We start from the raw sequence: 22,705 nt of genomic DNA on the forward strand, positions 1-22,705 counted from the left end.
ATTTAACCCCATGCTGCCCGTGTCCTGGGAGTGTTTGATGGGGACAGTGTAGAGAGAGCTCTATATATTTAACCCTGTGCTGTTCATGTTCTGGGAGTGTTGATAGGGACAGTGTCAAGGGAGATCTACTCTGCTTCTAACCCATGCTGTTCCTGTTCTGGGAGTGTTGATACGGACAGTACAGAGTGAGCTTTACTCTGTATCTAACCGTGTGCTGCCCCTGTCCTGGGAGTGTTGATAGGGACAGTATAGGGAGAGTTCTATTCTGAATCTAACCCCATGCTGCCTCTGTCCTGGGAGTGTTTGATGGGGACAGTGTAGAGAGAGTTCTGCTGTGTATCTAACCCCATGCTGCCCCTGTTCTGGGAGCGCTTGATGGGGTCAGCGTATAGTGAGCTGTACTCTGTATCTAACCCCATGCTGTCACGGTCCCTGGAGTGTTTGATCCTTAACCTACATCTAAGCTATGCTGGATCACTATGGAATATTTCCTAATTTCCTGCACTATTTCCCTGATACCATTAGTAAATAGAAATTGATCAATCTCTGTCTTGAGATTGCTCAATGACTGCATCTCCACTACCCTTTCCAAAGATTCCCCACCCACTGAGTGAATAAACTCCTCCTCATCTCAGTCTTCAATGGTTTTCACCTCAATTTGAAATGCTGCCCCGTAGTTTGGTACTAGCACCATCACCAATCCCCACGGCCCCCCCCCCCCCCCCCACCTCCGTGCCCACACCCCACCTCAGTCAGGGTAAGCACCTTTTTTCTGCAACTACTCTGTGTATCCTTTTATAAATTTTGTAAGTTTCTTTGAGATTGCCTCCCATTTTTATAAACTCTGGAAATCAAACGCTCAGTATCCTCAGTCTCTCCTTGAGGGACTGGTCCAGTATCCCAGGAATTAGTGTGGTTTACCTCAGCTGTATTCTCTCTCTCGTAAATATATTCTTGCTGGGTACAGGAGCCAAAACTGCCCACAGTATTCCAAGTGTGGTCTCAACAGTGTTGTGTACAATTGAAGTAAGATTTCTTTGTTCCTCTACTCAAATCATTTTGCGATGAAGGCCTAAACAGCATTTGGCTTCCTAATTGTTTGCTGCACCTACATGTTAATTTTCAATAACTGTTGAGTGAAGATACCAATGTCCCTTTGGATGTCAAACTGTCTGACAAAAATATTCTGACATCCATCTCTCCACTAAAGTAGATAACCTCACACCCTCCACATTATATTCCATCTGTCATGTCCTTAATCACTCACTGATTTTGTTCAAATCCCCTTGAAGCCTCTTTGCATCATCCTTACGAAAGATATTCCTTTCCAGTGTTGTGTGACCTGCAAATTTTGAAATATTATCTCTGTATCCAAATCATTGATGTAGGTTGTGAACTACTGGGGCTCCCGCGCTGACCCATGTGGTATGCCATTGTCCGCATCCAGCCACCATAAGAATAGCCCATTTATTCTATCAACTATAAACATCCTGGGGGATTATCATTGACCAGAAACTCAACTGGACGCACCACATAAACACAGTGGCTAAAAGAGCAGGTCAGAAGCTAGGGATACTGCTGTGAGTAACTCACCTCCTGACTCCCCAGAGCCTCTCCATGGTCTAACGACACAAGTCAAGAGTGTGATGGAATATTCCCCACTTGCCTGGATGGACGCAGCTCCAACAACACTCAAGAAGCTTGGCACCATCCAGGACAAAGCAGCCCACTTAATTGGCACTACATCCACAAGCATCTACTCCCTCCACTATCAATGCTGAGTAGCAATCGTGTGTATAATCTACAAGATGCACTGCAGAAGTTCTTTAAAAACCCTCAGACAGCACCTTCCAAACTCATGACCATTTCCATCTCGGACAAAGACATCAGATACATGGGAACACTACCACCCTGCAAGTTCCCCTCCAAGCCATTCACCATCCTGACTAGGAATGACTGGGTCATAATCACAGAATACCCTCCTGAAGGGCATTGTGGGTCAACCACAGTAGGTGGACTGCAGCGGTTCAAGAAGGCAGTTCACCCCTACTTTCTCAAAGGGCAACTAGGGATGGGCAATAAATGCTGGCCAGCCAGCTCTAGGAAAAGCAGAACTCAATTTACCATCTCACTACCCTAGTGAGGCATAATTACATTTACATTAGTCCCTTTGATCTCTATTACCTGTGGAATTTTTTGTGTCTTCATCCATGAAGACACAAAGTAATTATTTAGCTTCACTGCCATTCTTATTTGTTTGTCTGCAATGGACCTGTATATGTAATTGCTAAACTTTTCCTTTTCACATACCTAAAGAAACTTGTACTGTCATTTTTATGTTCCTTCCTAATTTACATTCGTCCTGTATTCTTTCTTTATCAGTTTATTAGTCCTTGTTTGTTGAATTCCAAAATGCTCCCAATCCTGAGGCTCACTATTATTTTGGCAACATTATATGCCTCATCCTTTCATCTAATACAAACTTGGCCTCTGGAAGCCAGGCAAGCCAGTTTTTGTTTATTCACTCATGGGACGTGGACAACAATAGGTGGCCAGCATTGCATTGCCCATTGCCTAGTTGTCCTTTAGCAGGTGGTAGTGAACCACCTTCTTGAACCACTGTAGACCACTTGCTGATATCACTGGAGAGAAGGAGAAAGACAAAAGCCTGTCAGCTAACTGCAGAGTCAAGAATCTTGAAACCATTGCTTAACTGCTAATTAGTCAGCATTACCAAATTATCCACTTAACGGCCACAACTTTCCACCATCTACACTTCACAGACCCCTGGCATTAATTTAATTATCTTTTATACCTGTTACCTCTTTACTGAATTCATGTCTCTTGTCTGTGTGTGTGCCTGAGGTGTTCTCTTATCTTTTCCTACATTTGACACTTTATAAACTCAAGGTTTCTTTAACTCAAGAAAACCTGGTTAAATTGGCTCCTTTCAAAACATTGGATCCTACAAGGGAGGGACTCCTTTTTGAAAAAATGGGGTGGGAGTGAGCAAAGAGGAGAACTAGTTCATTCCCTCTACCTCTGGGAGTATAACAATGTGGAGGTATCCATTCTCGAGGCCTAGTGAACTGGGGAGCCTACCCGGGGACCTGGCTGTAACAAATTAATTGACTCATAGCTTTGATATACTAATTATACTGCTGTAATCAAGTGAGAATTGCTTGTAAACAGTTTTTATATTGTAGTGTTCAAATGTAAGAGTAGTGTAGTGTTGTTTTAACAGACTGAAGATGTGACTAGTACGTTTTACTTGATACTGCCATCTAGCTGTGTTTCTCAAGTTTAGTTCATTCATTCCAGACCATTCATTCTCATTAGATTTCTGTCAGGTTTTTCTGAAAAGTGCTGTCTTAAATTTAGGATGAGGGTCAGTATTAATTTTAAAGCAGGGTTCAGTTTATTATTAGTGTTCGGGACAGGACTAATCCTTGGGTTACAGGTAAATTCATTTTTAGAGTTAGTGTTAGTACTGAGCAAGCTTTAATGAAGGGTTAATGTCTGGATTAGCGTCAATTTAGAACTAGGTTCAGGGTTAGCCTTAGTATGAATGTTAGTATTGGAGTTAGGATTAGAGATAGATTTGAGGGTGTGAGCAGGACGGTGGTTGCCTCCAGGCTTGCTAATTTCCCAAATCTTTTTTTATCTTCCTGGTGTTTATATTTGGCTCATGTGTCAGGGTTAGGGTTGAGATTCGGGTCAGTGTTAGAATTAGAGTTCAGTTGGCATCAGAGTTAGGTCTAGCATCAGGGGTAGGATTAGGGATTGGTTGGTGCCAGAGCTTAGGTTGGGGTTAGGGTTAGAGTGTCTGTTAGGGTTAGGTTTGGGTTAAGTTTAATAATAGTACTTAGGTTAGGATTAAAGATAGTATTTGAGTTAGGGTTAATGATAGGTTTTGGGTCAGAATTTGAATTGGAGTTAGTATCCTGGTTGGTGTTAGAGTTAGGACTAGTGTTAGGTTCTGAGTTATGGTAAACATTAATGTTTGGGTTTGCTCATGGTTAGGATCAGGGTTACAGTATTGAGCCTTAAAATTGGGAATTCCCTCCTGAAAGGTAAACCTAATTCCAAATGCTTCACAGCCAATTACAATCATTTTAAACATGGTTAAAAATTTATTCATTAAGCTGTAGATTGAGACATAAAAAGTTGCCTAGAAAGGCAAAGAAAATTGTCCTGCTTAATTTCTTAGCAATACTTTTCCTTTACAAGATCTTCATCCAGCAACAGTGAGGGAGTGGTGATATATTTCCAAATCAGGATGGTGAGCAGCTTAGACGGCCACTTTCTGGTGCTGGTGTTGCTATGTATCTCTGCCCTTGTTCTTTTAGATGGTAGTCTTCATAGTCTTGGAAGGTACTGTCTATGGCACCTGGATGAATTACTCATCTTTCTTTCTCGCATGCTGTTCCTGAATCTTGACGATGGTCCACCTGCATCTGTGGTGGAGGGAGTGGTTTTTTAAGCTAGTGGATGTGGTGCCAGTCAAAGAGTTACTTTTTTCCTTGATGGTGTTGAGCTTCTTGAATGTATGTGGAGCTATACTCACACAGACAAGTCAGGAGTATTCCATCGCATTGTGCCTTGCAAATGATAGACAGGCTTTGGGGAGACAAGAAATGAATTACTCACCGCAGAGTTCCTAACCTCTGACCTGCTCTTGCATTTATTGTATTTATATGGTTGATAAGCTCAGTTTCTGGTCAATTGTGACTTCCAGGAAGTTGACAGGGTACAGTCAGTAATGATAATGCTACAGACCATTAAGAGCAGATATTTAGATGTTCAACTGTTGGAAATGACAATTGCATGGCACAAATGCTACTTGCCACTTGTCAGCACAAACTCAGATATTGTCCAGGTCTTGCTGCATTTGAACGTGGACTGCTTCAGTATCTGAGGAGTCATGAATTGTGCTGAACATTGCAATTATTGGCAAACATCCCTACTTCTAACCTTACGATTGATGAAGCAGTTGAAGATGATTGGGCCGAGGGCACTATCCTGAGAAACTCCTGTGGGGATGTCCTGGAGCTGAGAAGATTGACTTCTAACAGCCACAACCATTACGATTCCAGGTATGATTCCAACCCTTTCAGAGTTTTCCCATTGACTGTAGCTCCACTATTCTTCTTCGACACCACATCTAACCAAGAGAGCAGGCTATATGCATTCAAAAGCTCAACATTATCCATCAACCCGCACCACTAAAACAGATTCTCTACTCAAAAGCACATTGTTGTTTGTGGAGTCTTGCTGTGCACAAATTGGCTACTAGGTTTCGTACAAAGCAACAGTGATTTAGAACCTAAAACATAGAACAATACAGCGAAGAATAGGCCTTTCGGCCCTCAATGTTGCGCCGTCCAATGAACTATTCTCAGCTCATTCCTCCTGCACTATCCCAAAATCATCCATGTGCTTATCTAAGGATTGTTTAAGTCTCCCTAATGTGCCTGAGTTCACTTGCAAAAATCGCAATTGTTGGAAAATCTCAGCCAGTCTGGCAGCATCTGTGGAGAGAAATCAAAGTTATCATTCCGGGTCAGGTCGAGCTCAGAACTGCTGAACTTTTACAGCAATTTCTATTTTTGTTTCTGATTTACAGCATCCGCAGTTCTTTCAATTATCATTTAGTGATTTCACTCAATCGGCTATGAAATGCTTTGGGATGGCTGGTGGTCATAAGGGTATCTATATAATTGCAAGTCTTTCTTTCTCGCATGCTGTTCCTTATAGTTGATTAAATCAGCTCAGGAGTGAAATATATGATTTAATCCTTCACAGTAGTAGCTATCCAGAGAAGCTGCCAAGATGCTGAACATTGCACAGCTCATGTGATGAGAGACAATGGGGCCAGGAAACTGTGTCTGCCATTTATAACCTCAGTTAACACTAACACCCATTGACAGTGTTATGGGTATACAGCTTCTTTGTGTATCTAAGAATTAAATTATAGCAGTGTGCTGTAGGTTAACGAGGTATGACTCTGTTCTAAGTATATCAGCTTGTTTAAAGGTGCTTCACAAAGTCATCCTTGTAGCAGCTGTAATGGGCATTAATTGTTTGCAACTTTAACCTGAAGTAAATGGCTTTATATTCAATGTTGCAGGATTTTTGCATCATTTAATGTGATGCCTCACTCACATTACTGTGTCAAACTGACTCAGACCTAGCTTGGAACTCTCTGTGATGTGCAATCTTGCTACTACAAACTCTATTAATGTTGCTCAGGCAAAAGGGAATATGCTCCATAGATCTTTATGGAGTGCAACGTGATAGAAAATAAATCACTTGTCAATGCATAGCACATCTCATGACCTCAGGAAGTCCACTCAGTAAATCAAATTATTTTCTGAAATGGAGCCACCATGATAATGTTGGGAAGCATGGTACTCTATTTGAAATTAGTTGGTTTATCAAATGGTATGGTGCCCCAACGTGAGTTTTGAGTTCTGTATAGACAGATTGAGAAGAAGGCTATATAAGAACTGTCTTCAGGCTTAAAATTCAAAGTCTACATTCATCTTAAATACTGCTATGCATAGTATCATGGATATATCGGGTTCTGATTTATGGTTAAGGATTAATCAATCTTTGTGTGTTCATGTCCATATGCTTATATGAGTTTTCCAGAGACAGTGTGTGAACTCCACCCACACAATGCTATTTATACTCAGGGATGTGCAAGGTCATGACATCTTCACAATATTGTTCCAGGGTCCTGAAGCCCTTCCATTACAAAAGCCATCTCTCACAAATGGCTAATCATTCAAAGGTTCAGAGCTCCCTCAGCATTCACTGTAATGTAATGCTGGGGTATGTGTTCAGTCATTGAATTTACACTGTCAAAAGTGAGAAAGTGTTACCAATGAGTTACAGCTGCTATAATACTTCAGCAGTTCTTGACATGTGCAAAATTTGAAGAGCTCGTCATAAACAAACAATGGCATTTCTGATGGCTAACTGCTTTAAAAACTATTTGATGTGGTTGTGCCTGGAGGAAGTGATGTGAATTTTGTGGGCAGTTTTGGTCTCCTTTTCTGAGAAAGGATGCTCATGCTCTCAAGGGAGTGCAGTGAAGATTTACCAGGCTGATTGCGGGGATGGTGGATGAAATGCATTTGGACTTCAGTAGTTGCCATTGACAATCATTAATGATCACATGCACCTTCTCTTCAAAAAGCAGATAGATGGACAGGGAGATTGATCGCAAAATAACTGAGTGTAAGAAGAGGCTGCAGGACTTCTCCTGTTCCTAGGGAATAAGTATAAAAAGATTAAAGACCATAAAATGTCAGAGCAGAGTTGGGAGGAGGGATTGACTAGGTTAGGATCATTTTCGCTGGAGTTCAGGCAAATGAGAGGAGATCTCATAGAGACTTACAAAATTCTAACAGGACTAGACAGCGCAGATGCAGGGAGGATGTGCCTGATGGTGGGGGTGTCCAGAACAGGGGGATCACAGTCTGAGGATTCAGGATGGACCATTTAGGACAGAGATGAGGAGACAGTTCTTCACCCAAAGTGTGGTGAGCCTGTGGAATTCATTACCACAGAAAGTAGTTGATGCCAAAACATTGAATGTATTCAAAAGGCGGCTAGATAAAGCACTTGGGGCAGATGGGTTCAAAGGTTATGGGGAGAAAGCAGGATAGGCTATTGAATTGGACAATCAGCCATGATGGTGAGGAATGGTGGACAAAGCTCGAAGGGACGTGTGGAAGCTCTATCTTCTATGTTTCAGTGTTTCTATGAAGCTGGAGATATTAACAGAGTTACCTTCTATTAATGAGACTGCAGTCATTGATGGTGAAAACCTCCAATAATCCTCACTGGTTGGAGCCGTATGAACCATTCCTTCAATTGTTTGATTAGATTAGATTACATTACAGTGTGGAAACAGGCCATTCGGCCCAACAAGTCCACACCGACCCGCCGAAGCGAACCCACCCATACCCCTACATTTACCCCTTACCTCACACTACGGGTAATTTAGCATGGCCAATTCACCTGACCCTGCACATCTTTGGACTGTGGGAGGAAACCGGAGCACCCGGAGGAAACCCACGCAGACACGGGGAGAACGTGCAAACTCCACACAGTCAGTCGCCTGAGGCGGGAATTGATCCCGGATCTCTGGCGCTGTGAGGCAACAGTGCTAACCACTGTGCCACCGTGCCGCCCACAAATGTAATGTAATGTAATGTTTGTTGCCTGGTGAGTACTTGCAGAATAAGCAGACATGAGCAGGCTCTAATCTAAAGGATCATTTCACCATTCAGTGCGGCAGGATTTTGTCTGTGAACGGTGATCATGTGTAATGTTCATCGGTCATCAAAAACCTTGTGCCTTCTTCAATTAAACTGGATGCCATCAAATCCAGTATCTCATAGAGTCATAGAGTCATAGAGATGTACAGCATGGAAACAGACCCTTCGGTCCAACCCGTCCATGCCGACCAGATATCCCAACCCAATCTAGTCCCACCTGCCAGCACCCGGCCCATATCCCTCCAAACCCTTCCTATTCATATACCCATCCAAATGCCTCTTAAATGTTGCAATTGTACCATCCTCCACCGCATCCTCTGGCAGCTCATTCCATACACGTACCACCCTCTGCGTGAAAAAGTTGTCCCTTAGGTCTCTTTTTTATCCTTCCCCTCTTACCTTAAACCTATGCCCTCTATTTCTGGACTCCCCGACCCCAGGGAAAAGACTTTGCCTATTTATCCTATCCATGCCCCTCATAATTTTGTAAACCCCTATAAGGTCACCCCTCAGCCTCTGACGCTCCAGGGAAAACAGCCCCAGCCCGTTCAGCCTCTCCCTGTAGCTCAGATCCTCCAACCCTGGCAACATCCTTGTAAATCTTTCAAGTTTCACAACATCTTTCCGATAGGAAGGAGACCAGAATTGCATGCAATATTCCAACAGTGGCCTAACCAATGTCCTGTACAGCTGCAACATGACCTCCCAACTCCTGTACTCAATACTCTGACCAATAAAGGAAAGCATACCAAACGCCTTCTTCACTATCCTATCTACCTGCAACTCCACTTTCAAGGAGCTATGAACCTGCACTCCAAGGTCTCTTTGTTCAGCAACACTCCCTAGGACCTTACCATTAAGTGTATAAGTCCTGCTAAAATTTGCTTTCCCAAAATGCAGCACCTCGCATTTATCTGAATTAAACTCCATCTGCCACTTCTTAGCCCATTGGCCCATCTGGTCCAGATCCTGTTGTAATCTGAGGTAACCCTCTTCGCTGTCCACGACACCTCCAATTTTGGTGTCATGGAAACAGGACTTTAGATTGTCAGAACAGCAGACAGTTCTCAACTGTAAAGCTTATTTGTATGTTGCCTTACCTCATCCTTTGGACCTGAAATTGAATAGAAACTAAATACACATGGACTTCAGTGGTTGCTATTGACAATCATTAATGATCACATGCACCTTCTCTTCAAAAAACCTCAGCATTTCCTCACCTTCATGCAGCTGACATTGGGCATTCCTGCACAGAACTAAGCCATTTATCCCATCTGGTCCATGCTAGATCATGCTCCATCTGTGACTCCTTCCAACCTGGTTCATCTCACTCGCTCTAACTTTAACCCACACCCAGAGGGCTGTGGAATTCTTTCCCACAGAAAATGCTGAGACCAAAGCATTGAATATTTTGAAGAACGAGTTAGAGACAGTTTTTAGGGCTGAAGGGATTAAAAGGTATGGGGCAAAAACAGGAACAAGGGACTGAATTGAATGATCGGTCATAATTATGTTGAATGGTGGATCAGACTTGAAGGGGCAAATGGCCTACTCCTGCTGCTATTTTCTATGGTTTTAGTAGCTGTTGACAACGGGGGAGCTGGAACAAGGACGTCTGAGTGAAGGGGGTTGGTGTGGAGATTGGGTGTGGTGTAGTGTATCAATTGAAAAATTCAAAACTTGGATTGATAAATGTTTTAAGGGGAAGGATATTAAGACTTGTGCAACCCACAACAGGTAGATGGACAGGGACTCTGATCACAATCAGTGAAAGAAGAGGCCACAGGACATGAAGGCCTTCTCCTGTTCCTACGGAAAAAAAATAAAAAGACTAATGGCCATAAAATATAGGGGCAGAGTTAGAATATTCAGCCCATCAAGTCTGTTGTGCCATTCGATCATGGCTGATATGTTTCTCAATACAATTCTCATGCCTTCTCCTTGTAACCTTTGATCCCCTTGTTAAGAATATTTCTGTCTTAAATACACTCAATAACTTGACTTCCACAGCCTTCTGTGGTAATGAGTTGCACAGATTCACCACCCAATGCCTGATAAAATTCCTCCCTATCTCAGTTCTAATGAGTTGTCCCTTCACTCTGAGGCTGTGCCTTCTGGTCCTAGTCTCGCCGACTAATGGAAACATTTTCTCCACCTCCACTGTATCCAGCCCTCTCAGTATTTCAATGCCCCCCGCCATTCTTCTAAACTCCATCAACTACAGACCCAGAATCCTCAACCACTCCTCATATGACAAGCACTTCATCCCTGGGATCATTCTTATAAACCTGCTCGAGATTCACATCAGAGCCACCACATCTTTCCTGAGTTACAGGGCTCAAAACTGCTCACAACATTTCAAATGCAGTCTGACCAGAGCCTTATACAGACTCAGCAGTACATCCCTGTTCTTGTAATCTAGCCCTCTCGAAATGAACGCTAACATTGCATTTCCCTTTCTTACTGCCAACTGAACCTGCATTTTAACCTTTACAGAATCCTGAGTTAGGACTCCCAAGTCCCTTTGCATTTTAGACTTCTGAAGGCTTTTCCCATTTAGAAAATATTCTATGCCTCTATTCTTTGACGAAAATGTATAATCTCATTCTTTGCCACATAGTATTCCATCTACCACTTCTTTGCCCACTCTCCTAGTATGTCCATGTCCTTCTGCAGTCTCCCTGCTTCCTCAACACTACCTGTCCCTCCATCTGTTTTTGTGTCAGCTGCAAACTTAGTAATGATGCTCTCAGTTCCTTCGTCCAGATTGTAAAAACTAAAGGAAAGGAAGACTGATTTTAAAAAAAAATCTGTTTAAACAGTCAAATGAATAAACCTCTAGTAAATGAGAGAAAACATTTTATTTTAAAAAAGACACCAGCCTATTTTATAATCAAGGCTTAAGAATCGCAGTGATTTTCAAATATAATCCATCAGAGTCCCTGGTGAGAAAAGTAAGCTCTATTTCTGTGCGGCAGTTACAGTCAGTAGAAGAGGAATTAACTTGAATTTGTATATCACCTTTCACAACCTCTGGAGATGGTATCAATGAAGAACTTTTGAAATATCGTCACTATTACAACGTAGGACATGCACTGCCAAGTTTGACACAGCAAGATCCCACAGACAGCCATAAGAAAATGACCAGTTATAAATTGGGTCCTTAGTGACCTTGTTTGAGGAATAAATACTAGGTACGCCACTAGATGGGATTCCTTTGCTCTTCTTCAAAATGATACCATGGAGTCTTTTGTCTCCACCTGAGAGTGCAGAGATTATTACTGTGTAAATAGTCGATTGACAGCACAGAACTTGAGCAATGCTGAACCAAGACACATTTGTCAAAGATTATCACCTTGCAGTCATCAAGACCATTTGCAAGAATATCATTTTATGGGATAAATCAAGATTTGCATTGCAAGAAAGGAAAGTGTCGATTAGTTGGCAAATGGATAGTGGATTGATAGAATTTGCCCATGTATTCTCTGTGGCCAGTCACCTTAAGCAATCATAGTCCACTTGCCAGTCAATCAGCATTCTCCTCTCATGCAACATAAATGTCAATTTCCAAGTTGGATTGATATTCTTGTGAAATGTCCTGATGAGTGCAGGATGAAAACCTATTTCTTGTCTCAATCATAAACCACAGCTTACTGAAACATAGCATCCAGCTTATAATCGTGTGCATGGGACAGGCATGGAAATGTGAAGATGCAATTTCTGAGTGAACCTGTGTTAGGACTTGGCACAAACCCTAGTTTTGTATGGCCTCTGATGTACCCTCCAGTACAGAGCAGTATCCACTCAAGCATGCATTCAGCTCAGTGAGAATGGAATGCCTAATTTGACTTCTTTAAATAAATAAGGTATTCTCAATAATGCAATGAAAATATCAATTAAACTTCTTTTTTATGTAAACCCCAGGTCCTCCATATTGCAGATGAGAGTTGTAATGGTTAATTTTGTCAGACAGATAATGGCTGGTAAAGTTGACATGGTCCTACTGACCATAGGGCTACTCCTCTCTTTAGAGATGACAACTAGTGTTGGTTTAACCTGAGGGTTATCATACCTCAAACAAGGGGAGAGGTTGAGAAACAGAGTCCTTCATGGTAACCTCAGCTGGCTTGGGAATTGAACTCACACTGGTGGCATCACAAACCAACCATCCAGCCAACTGAGCTAACTAACCCATTAATAAGTGCTACCAGCTTCGTGTAGAATCACACTTCTATGAAACCAATCATGAGCAGAATAGTAATTTTATCTGTGCTCATCTTGATGGAAGAAACTACCACAATTGCTATGGCAGTGATCTTGCAGTGATGATTTGGAGGTGCCGGTGTTGGACAGGTGTGTACAATGTTAAAAATCACACAACACCAGGTTATAGTCCAACAGGTTTATTGAGAAGCACTAGTTTTCGGAGCGCTGCTCCTTTATCAGGTGCTTGTGACAACTACCTGATGAAGGAGCAGCGCTCCGAAAGCTAGTGCTTCCAAATAGACCTGTTGGACTATAACCTGATGTTGTGTGATTTTTAACTAGGTATTGCAGCTTAGTGTTTTACCCATCTGCAGTCCTCAGGAAACCCAGTCCCTTTATTGAATACTACCCTGTTGTCAGATATGATAATAAGGCAAAGAAGGAACTTTCTTTTCTGTACTGCCTTTCACGAATTTCCCAAAATGCTTTAAAGTTCATAAAGTAATTCTGAAACATAGTCATTGCTGTGATGAAAGAAATGCATCAAATTGTGCATGGCAAGCTCCCCACTAAACAGCAATGTGATAATGACCTGAGCATTACTAACATTGATAGATGGACAATTACTTGCAAGAAGACAAGGGAGGGATTTCCTTCTTCCCTGAGAGAGCAGACAGGGCCTTGGTTTAACGTCTCATTCAAACGACGGTGCCTCTGTCAGTGCGGCACTGTTCAGTAATGCACTTGGGAGTATCAGTCTAAATGTTTCTGTTCAAATCCCTAGAGTGTGTCTTGAACCTAAACCATCTGATTCAGAGGCAGGTGCAATACCCATTTAAGAAAGAATAAGAGAGAACAGACTTACATTTACAGCAACTTTCACAGCTAACAGAATACCCTTTCCCTTGAAAGCTAATTAAGTACTTTTGAAATGTTTCTTTTTGTTCAGTCACAGGATTGAATTTACTGGTCAGGCCAGAATATATTGTCACACCCAAATTGCCCTTGAGAAGTTATTAGTTCTGACCTGCTGCAGTCCATGCAATGAAGGGACATGCTTCGTGGTATCACAAGGGAGTTCTAGGATTTTGACCCAGTGACAGTGCAGTGGCAGTGATATAGTTCCAAGTCATGATGGTGTATGACTTTAAGGATAACTTGCATTAAGCGCTGTTCCCATGTATCTGCTGGCCCTTCTCTTTCTAGTTGGTAGAAGTCAAGAGATTGGAAGGTGCTGTCAAAGGAAGCTCAGTGAATTGCTGCTGTGCATTCTGTAGGTGGTATACACTGCTGCCAGTGTGTGTGTTTGTGTGTGTGATGGAGGGAGTGAAATTTGAGTGCGGTGGATGGTGTGCTGATCAAGCAGGATGCTTTATCCTGGATGCTGTTGAGCTGCTTGAATTTTGTTGGAGCTATACTCATCCAAGCAAGTGGAGGGTATTCCATCATACTCCTGACTTGTGCCTTGTAGATGGTGTCAGGCTTTTGGGGAGCCAGGAGGTGAGTTGCATATTGCAGCATTGCTAGCCTCTGACCTGCTCTTGCAGCCACAATATTTATACAGCTGGCCCATTTTAGTTTCTGGTTGATGGTAACCTCAGGACATTGACAGTAAGGAATTCAGTGATGGAAATGCTATTGAATATCAAGTCATAACCATCTTTGAATCCACCACTATCAAAATCCTGGGTTGATTAGCATTATCCAGTTAATTGACTTGTGGGCAATTTCAGAATACGTATGCACATTAAATGCTCACTAATGAAATCCAGTAGGAACTCGGGAGAAGTCAGTGAGTGGAGAAAATGTGGATCTCATGACCACAGGCTTTTAGTTTATTCATTCAGCCATGACCTAACCAAAGGCTTTAAGATTATGACAGGATTTGATGGGGTAGATACAGAGAAACAGTTTCCACTTGTGGACAAACCAAAATCATAAATATAAGCTGGTCACTAATAAATCTGTAGTGATTGGAACCAGGTGGATCTTATTGACTATGAGACTCTTGATGGGGGTTATTAACCTGGTCCAATCAGGGAGCCCTGGCTGACAGGTATAAACAGGGGATTCATCTGCACACACACAACATGGGTGCTGGAGAAAAGAATAAGCACTCCCGCAGTTAGGCGGTAGTGTGGGGGTAAGGAAAAAAAATGAAAAGAAAATAAACAGGGGATTAGGGCCATTTTATAATACAGTGGTAGTGTCCCTGCTCCTGGACTGAGAGGCCTAGGTTCAAGTCCCATTTGCTCCAGAGGTGTGTAATAACATCAAAATAGGTTAAATAAAAAACAGTTTATTTTAAGAAATATAAACAGGGGATTCAGAATCTCCTGTCTTTCAGGGACTGACTCTGAGCTGGCTGGTCATGGCCAGTGTACTGTACACACATAAACAAAGGGTGACTTGGTGATGGAATACCGGTCTCTATTTCAATATCCATAGGCAAGTTCAGGAGGAACTTCATTACTAAGAGAGGGGTAGGAATGTGAAGCATGCTGCTGTAAGGAGCAATTGCGGCAAATTGTCATGGAGTCATAGAGATCTACATCACAGTTAAAGGCCTTTCGGCCCATCAAGATCATAAGAGATACATGTAAGGGGAAACCTATGTAAGAAATGATTGGAAGAAAAGACTATGTTCATAGGATGAGATGAATTTAAGTGAGATGATGGCTCAGACGGAGCTGGAATACTAGCATGGTCCAGCTGTAATGAATAATCTCTTTCTGAGCTGTACACCCTATTATAATGCTCCATGTGATTGTTTTTTAATTCATTCATGAGATGTGGATGTCACTGGCTAGGCCAGCATTTATTGTCCATCTCTAACTGCCCAGAAGGTAGTTATGAATTAATCACATCGCTGTAGGTCTGTGCTCGTGGTTCATAGGGAAGGTAATGGGGCAATGGTTATATCACTGGAATTGTAATCCAGTACCCCAAGATAATTCTCTGAGATTGAGTAGGTTTGAATCCCAGTATGGCCAATAGAGAAATTTCAATCCAATTAAAAGCCAGTCTGATACTGACTATGTGTTGATTGTTGTAAAGACTCATTTAACTCACAAATATCCTGCAGGAAGGAAATCTACCAACCTTACCTGGTTTGGTTTATGTGTGGTTGACTCTCAACTGCCCTCTGCGTATTTTGGAAAGGGCAAAACATCTAATGGTTTTTATAAAATCTTAGTAACATTGTCCAAGTTTAATAATTATGATAATAACAAAATACACCTCCATGCTTCCAATGGGATTCACTGACCATAGCGATGTCCTAGTGGTATTATCAATGAATTAATAACCCGGATAATGTTCTGGGGAATGGGTTTGAATCCTGCCTTGGCAGATGGTGGAATTTGAATTCACTAGATGAAGAATCTGCAATGAAGAGTCTGATTGTTGGAAAAACCCATCTAGTTCATTAATGTCCTTTCGGGAAAGAAACTACCATCCTTACCAGGTCTGGCCTATGTGTAACTCCACACCCAAGCAATGTGGTTGACTCTTACTTGCCCTATGGGCAATAAATGCTGGCCTAGTCAATGATGCCCTCATCCCATGGATGAAAAAAAAACAGAAGGCAGTGACACCAGATGTTGGTCTGCACTTGGGAACCAGGGTACCAGGAGGACATTGCCATCATCTTATCTATGGCTACAACGTTCAGTTGGAGAAGCAAAGGTTATTCCCATGGGAATGAAGGAAATTGAGGGGATGCAGAAGAAAATTAAAGGTTTTGGGAGGTACATAAGGGAAACAGTTCACATTTGCTGCTGTTGCAAGGAGTTGAGGGACACAGATACAAGGTTTAGGACCGGGTTGAAGGGCAATGTGGGAAAGAAATGTTATGCAGTGAGTGATAGTGACCCAGATCTGTGGTCTGTGTGAGTGATGGAAGGGCAGGTGATGAATCATGTCAGAAGGAAGTTGGAAGACATATCAGGGAAATAATTGGATCACGATTGACTGGATTGCTCCAGCGAGCCAGCATGGACTTGATGGGCCAAATAGCCTCCTTCAGTGGCTCTTTTACTCTACCTGCTGCTGAAATTATTCCTGCTTTTATTAGCTGTCTCTCAGTTCTCCTATCTCCATTTCTTAAGGTTGAGCTGTGGTCTTCCATTGGATAGGCTTATGCTTATGGTCAAAGTCCTCCAATGGTTTGTCAATGTCTTGCTATGGAAGCTCTCCTCTTCTTATTGCCTATCATCAGGGACATTGGAATGATGTACGGACTGACAATCAACCATGCTGACTACATTCTCAGCATACCATCCATGGCCACCAAGCCTTGGTGTGGCACCGGAACCTAGAGATTCTGGTCCAGAGGCAGGGATATTACCACTTCATCAAAAAGAAAGCCTCTGATTTATTATGTACAGATTGTAATTGTTCAACAGTCCACTGGCTGGCCTCTTAACCTGCAACCCCCATGATCTTGACCTCATCCAAAATTCTTCTGCTGAAATCCCATTCACAATGAGTCCCACATTGATCCATCTCCCTCTGGTATGACATTCTCCCATACCATTAATATTGAGAGATGTAAAATTTGCGTCCTTCTGTCCAAATCCCCACCCCCCACCCCCCCCCCACCCCCATAGCATAAACAGCCCATCCCATGCCACATCAAGTATTTAGTCACCTGTCCCTGATACCGTCCCAGATGTCTGGGTGTCAACATTTGCCTTGGGCACATTTCACTTCGTGAAAGATGCTATATAAATGCAAGTTATTGTTTTGCCACTTTTAAGTGACTCCCGAGGAGAGAGGGCGTGGAATAAGATGTGGAAAGCAGCAAAACGTAAGAGTATTTCTTGCCAACAAAGCATTCTTGGGAGTCCATTTTGAAAACGTTGAGAGTTTCTGGTGTAATACAACATTTCAAACAATATATTCTTTCTTAAAAAATAAACAAGCCCTTAACCGCAAGAAATATATTACAGCCTATCCAAAAACAAATTTAACAGCGTTCACAACAGCAGAGATAGATGCTTGAAGAAGCAGACTCTTATTCCACTTGGCTCCCAATGTTGTTACTGAGTGCAGTCTTCAGAAAGATACACTGCACACAACAAATCTTCAGTTCAAGACAAAAGTCCTCCTTCCATTTCTGTGTACCCCCTTCTCATGTTTTTCAATGAATTTCCATCCACCGCAAAGCAAAGGTCAAAGTTCGAGCCTTGGTCCCAAAAGAAAAGGCCCTTCCTTCCCCTTCTCCATCTCCACCACCCTCTGTAGGTGTCGAGGGAGGGAGAATGAAGGCAGCTCTTCCTGGGGTTAAACAGCGTCACTTCCTAAAGCACAAAATATCAAAGACGAGTCTTTTCCTTTCCTCAAACTGCAGTGTAGCCAATCCAGAATGGAATAGTGCCTATTGTAGAGGAGGTGCAGGGAGAAGGGTTGAGTTAGGACAAGTATTCCTCTTTGATAGTCAGTGGAATGGATTGTGAGACGAGGTTACTGCTGCTACTAACCAAGCCGATAGCTGCCACAGCCCCAGGGACCCCGGGTGGAGTGGGCGTTGTCGTGCTAGCTTGTTGGGACTGTTGCTGCATCTTCTTCTTGTTTATTTTTCTCTCTTTTGCTCGTCTATTCTGGAACCAGATCTTCACCTGGGACAGAGCAAGAGAAGAGAATATTCAATCTTCATCAAAACATTCTGCATCACTCCCAGTTAAGTAACCAGACAACATTTCTTCATACTTTGATTGTTCGAACCAAATTAGGCATACAAAGCTCTGGCATTTTTAACAGGGGTTAGATATAGAGTAAATTTTCCTCTACACTGCCCCCCATCAAACAATTTCAGGGTAGGTACATAATGAGTTAGGGACAGAGTAAAGTTCCCTCTACACTGTTCCCAATAAACTCTCAGCTCAGGTACAGCATAGGGTTAGATTCAGAGTAAAGCTCTCTCTACCCTTTTAAACTGAAAATTCTCTGGACGCTGTCCCCATCAAACATTCCAGAGATAGGGACAGCATGGGGTTAAATACAGAGTAAATCTCCCTCTACACTGTCCCAAAATCACTTCCAGAACAGGGATAGCACAGGGTTAGATATAGAGTAAAGCATTGTCTATTCTTTTAAACTAAATGTTATTGGAAAGTAAAGCTTCCATGATGATTTTCAGCTAACAGTAAAGTTCTCTTTATTCATTTAAACATAAAGGGATGTTTTCTCTACACTGTCACCATCAAACACCCCCAGGACAGGGACCACATGGGGTTAGCTACAGAGTAAAGCCTCTTCTACCCTTTGTACTAGAAGCAAATGGAAAGTAAAATCCCTCAACACCGTCCCCATCAAATGCTCCCGGGACAGGGACAATACAGGGTTAAATACAGAATAAAGCTCTCTCGACTCTTTGAGACAAAGAGTCTAAAAAGTCTATGGGTGGCACGGTGGCTCAGTGGTTAGCACTGCTGCCTCACAGAGCCAGGAGCCTGGGTTCAATTCCTGCTTCAAGCAACTGTCTGCTTGGAGTTGGCACATTCTCCCCGTGTGTGTTTGGGTTCTTCCAGGTGCTCTGGTTTCCTCCCATAGTCCAAAGATGTGCAGGTTAGGTGGACTGGCCATGCTAAATTGTCCATAGGGTTAGGTGCATTAGTCATGGATAAATGTAGGGGAATGGGTCTGGGTAGGTTACTCTTCGGAGGGTTGGGCCGAAGGGCCTCTTTCCATACTGTAGCTAATCTACTCTAAACAGAGGAGTAAAGACCCCTCAACATTGCCCCATCAAACATTCACAGGACAGGGACAGCATGGAGTTAGATACAGAAGTTAACTCCGTTTACAGAATGGCAGACACACGGAGAGAGGAAAAACAATGGGTTTACTGCTGCAGGGGAGCAGCTGCAGATATTACGGTGAAAACAGGGTGAGCTGTTTTTCTTCTGACAACCAATCAAAATGTTTGTAAAAGTTAGTCATCTGTATGAAAGGAAGGAAACAGAATCAGAGAATCTTTCATGATTTAATGATCAAGGAGCAATCAAATGCTCTCTGCATGTGGAAGTCTGAAAGATGGTTGATTCAGTAACTTGAATACTCAGAACATTTTTCATAAAATGCATTGAAAGATTCGATCTGGTGTGGCAAGGAGAAATGAGCCTACTTGCAGGTTGAGAACGTTTAGACTTTATTTTGTCTTGATGTTGATCTGTCAGAAATGTGGCATGAAGCAAAATAAATTGTCACACGGGATATTGTGAATGAGTCAATTAGTTAGTTTGAAAAAGCCTTTTCTTCAGTTTGGTGTGTTATTAGCCTCTTAAGGAATGTTTGATCTAGATTTTAGTTTGTTTGTAACAGTATAACACTTTTAATGTGAAAACTTGTCCTGCAATTTCCAACAGTCGGGACCTGGCACACACACACTCTCTCTCTCACACACACACATTAATACTAAGGACCTGGTCTCCACACAGGTCAGTTTAACTGAGACCATTGTCCACAGCCACTGGACTCACTTTCACAACTTGCCTGGCCTCAATATCTCAGCTCACCACTGACCACTCACACTTCCAGCAATAGTTTGTTTCAATCTAGTTCCATCTGAGATAACACAGAACTGAGGCTCACTCACCTGTCGTTCAGACAATCCTAATGCAATTGCCAGTTCTGACTTCCTACGAATGGTGATGTATCTGCTGTAGTGAAATTCCTTCTCTAACTCCAGCCTTTGATGATCAGTGTATACCACTCGGTACTTGTCTTTCGTTCTGGTTTTGCCTGCTGACATCAGGAAGAAACAATCCAATTTATTACATGGGAAAGCATGACCTTTAACACATGAAGGAGACTGAGATGGTGAGTACAAAGTTAAAAATCACACAATACCAGGTTATAGTCCAACAGGTTTAATTGGAAGCACACTAGCTTTCGGAGCGACGCTCCTTCATCAGTCCAACGCCAGCATCTCCAAGAGATGGTGAGTGTTATGGTAACATCTCTGGACTAGTAATGCAGATGTCCACAGTAAGCTTGGTGGGCACAGGTTAAATTCCACTATGACACTTTGCACAATTTAAAGTCAGTAATTTCAACCAGAGTATAAAGTGAGTCTCAGTAATAATGAATGTAAGATTATCACCGATTGTCATAAAGACCCATCTGGTTTACTAATGTCCTTTAGGGAAGGAAATCTGCCATCTTTACCTGGTCAGGCCTACATGTGATTCCAGACCCACAGCAATGTGGTTGACTCTCAACTGCCCTCTGGGTAGTTAGGGATGGGCAATAAACGCTGCCTAGCCAGTGACGCCACATCACATGAATGAATAAAGGACAAGAAACACTGGCATACAGCCAATGAAATGTACCCAAGGTCAGTACTGCCCATACATTAGTCTTCAGCAACATGCTTCTCGTTGAAAATTCAGATCTGGTTAAATGCATTTTGACACTTAGCAACTAGAAAAGGGCATTCAGCCCCTCCAGCCTTTTCCATCATTGAGAGTAGGGATATTTGTGGAGCCACCTCCTCCAGTGAGTTGCTTAATTGTCCACCACCATTCCCAACTGGATGTGGCAGGACTGCAGAGCTCAGGTTCAATCCATTGGTTGTGGGATCGTTTCACTCTGTCTGTCACTTGCTGCTTATATTGTTTGACATGCATGCATGAAGGGCTTTTGCCCGAAACGTCGGATTTTCCTTCTCCTCATTTGCTGCCTGAACTGCTGTGCTTTTCCAGCACCACTCTACTCCAGAATCTGATTTCCAGCATCTGCAGTTATTATTTTTACCTATGCATGCAGTCCTGTTGGGTACGTTCACCAGGTTGACACCTCATTTCAGGTATGCCTTGTGCTGCTCCTGGCATGCCCTCCTGCACTCTCCACTGAACCTGGATTGATCCCCTGGCTTGATGGTAATGCTTGAGTGGGGGATATGCCAGTCTATGAAGTTGCAGATTGTGCTGGAGTCCAATTCTGCTGCTATTGATGGCCCACAGTGCCTCACAGAGCCCAGTCTTTAGTTGTTAGATCTGTTGGAAGTCTGTCCCATTTAGCATGGTGATAGTGCCACACAACACAATGGAGGGTATCCTCACTGTGAAGGAGGGACTTTGTCTCCACAAGGACTGTGCGGTGGTCACTCTTACCAATACTGTCCTGGACAGATACATCTGAAGATGGCAGATTGTTAAGGGTGAGGTCAAGTATGTATTTCCTTCTTATTCCCTCACCACCTGCTGCAGACCCAGTCTAGCCACGATGTCCATTAGGACCTGACCAGCTCGATCAATGGTACTGCTGCCACACCACTCTTAGTGATGAACATCAAAATCTCCATCCAGAGTACATGGTGTACTTGCCATCCTCAGTGCTTCCTCTAAGTGTTGTTCAATGTAGAGGAGCACCATTTCATCAGCTGAGTGAGGACAGTAGTCATAATCAGCAGGAGGTTTATTTGGTCATGTTTAATTTGAAGCCATGAGACTTCATGGGATCTGAGTCAATGTTGGGGATTCCCAGAGCAACTCCCTCCCGACTGTATACCACTGTGCTGCACTGTATCGGCTCAAATATCAGTAAACAGACTGCATATCAATACAGTGCCAGCCGAGAGTATGGGTTGCATCTTGGAATTGTGTCTTATTGTAAAATGGGTGCTGGTGTGTGAGTCCTACACCCCTCCTCAGTTAAATACTTGCCCCCTTTCTTCCCTGAAAAGAAAGGCACAATACCGACTGTGCATCTGTTTGTTTTGTTGTTGAAAGGCATACAAAAATAAGCAGGCCTTTCTAGCTCGCGTGCAAGTGATGCGGGTGGAGTCAGTGAATAGCATCCAAGCAGCTCAGCAACCCGTGGAAAATATGGTTGTCTGGCAAAAAGCAAACCACAGGCAACCAGTGTGAGTCACTGCTTGGTGAAGCAGCATAGTGTCTGAGTGTATTAACTTGAGTTAACGCCAGAGGAAGACAACAACCTGGGCACCAAGTGTGTGAATGACCATCTACAGCAGCATGTTCATTCAATTTTACATCTTATCTTGGCACATCAAGAAGGGACGACATGGCACCCTATCTTAGAAAAAGGCCATTTGGTCCATCATCCCTCTGCTGGCTATTTGTGTCGCCTCTCCCATGGCTCTGTAAGTATTTTCTCTGCAAGGAATTACTCTTTTACAAGTCACTATTGTATCAGCTTCCACCAGGCTTTCAGTCAAACCATTACAACTCGCTGTGTGAAAA

At 42.8% G+C, this 22,705-nt stretch overlaps 1 protein-coding gene and 1 long non-coding RNA gene across 3 annotated transcripts in view; one reads left to right on the forward strand and one right to left on the reverse strand.

The window, feature by feature from the left end:
* LOC148147480 (uncharacterized) overlaps nt 1-22,705 on the forward strand; it is a 114,438-nt gene that overhangs the window by 12,849 nt on the left and 78,884 nt on the right. The window lies entirely within an intron of this gene.
* The window catches only part of cdx1b (caudal type homeobox 1 b), a 52,169-nt gene continuing 46,596 nt past the window's right edge, over nt 17,133-22,705 (reverse strand). The window contains exons 2-3 of one of the 2 annotated variants that reach the window (XM_043703112.2): nt 20,095-20,240; nt 17,133-18,118 (exon numbers count right to left, since the gene is read on the reverse strand). In XM_043703112.2, coding sequence (XP_043559047.1) covers nt 17,912-18,118; nt 20,095-20,240 — 353 coding nt within the window. In that variant the 3' untranslated portion in view covers nt 17,133-17,911. Of the gene's footprint in view, nt 18,119-20,094; nt 20,244-22,705 lie in introns of both variants that reach the window. The other variant, XM_043703111.2, reaches the window with a different exon arrangement.

The sequence above is a fragment of the Chiloscyllium plagiosum genome, unplaced genomic scaffold, assembly GCF_037043375.1.
Source record: "Chiloscyllium plagiosum isolate Xiang-an unplaced genomic scaffold, Cpla_swu_hap1 HiC_scaffold_16, whole genome shotgun sequence".
NCBI classification, from domain to species: domain Eukaryota; kingdom Metazoa; phylum Chordata; class Chondrichthyes; order Orectolobiformes; family Hemiscylliidae; genus Chiloscyllium; species Chiloscyllium plagiosum.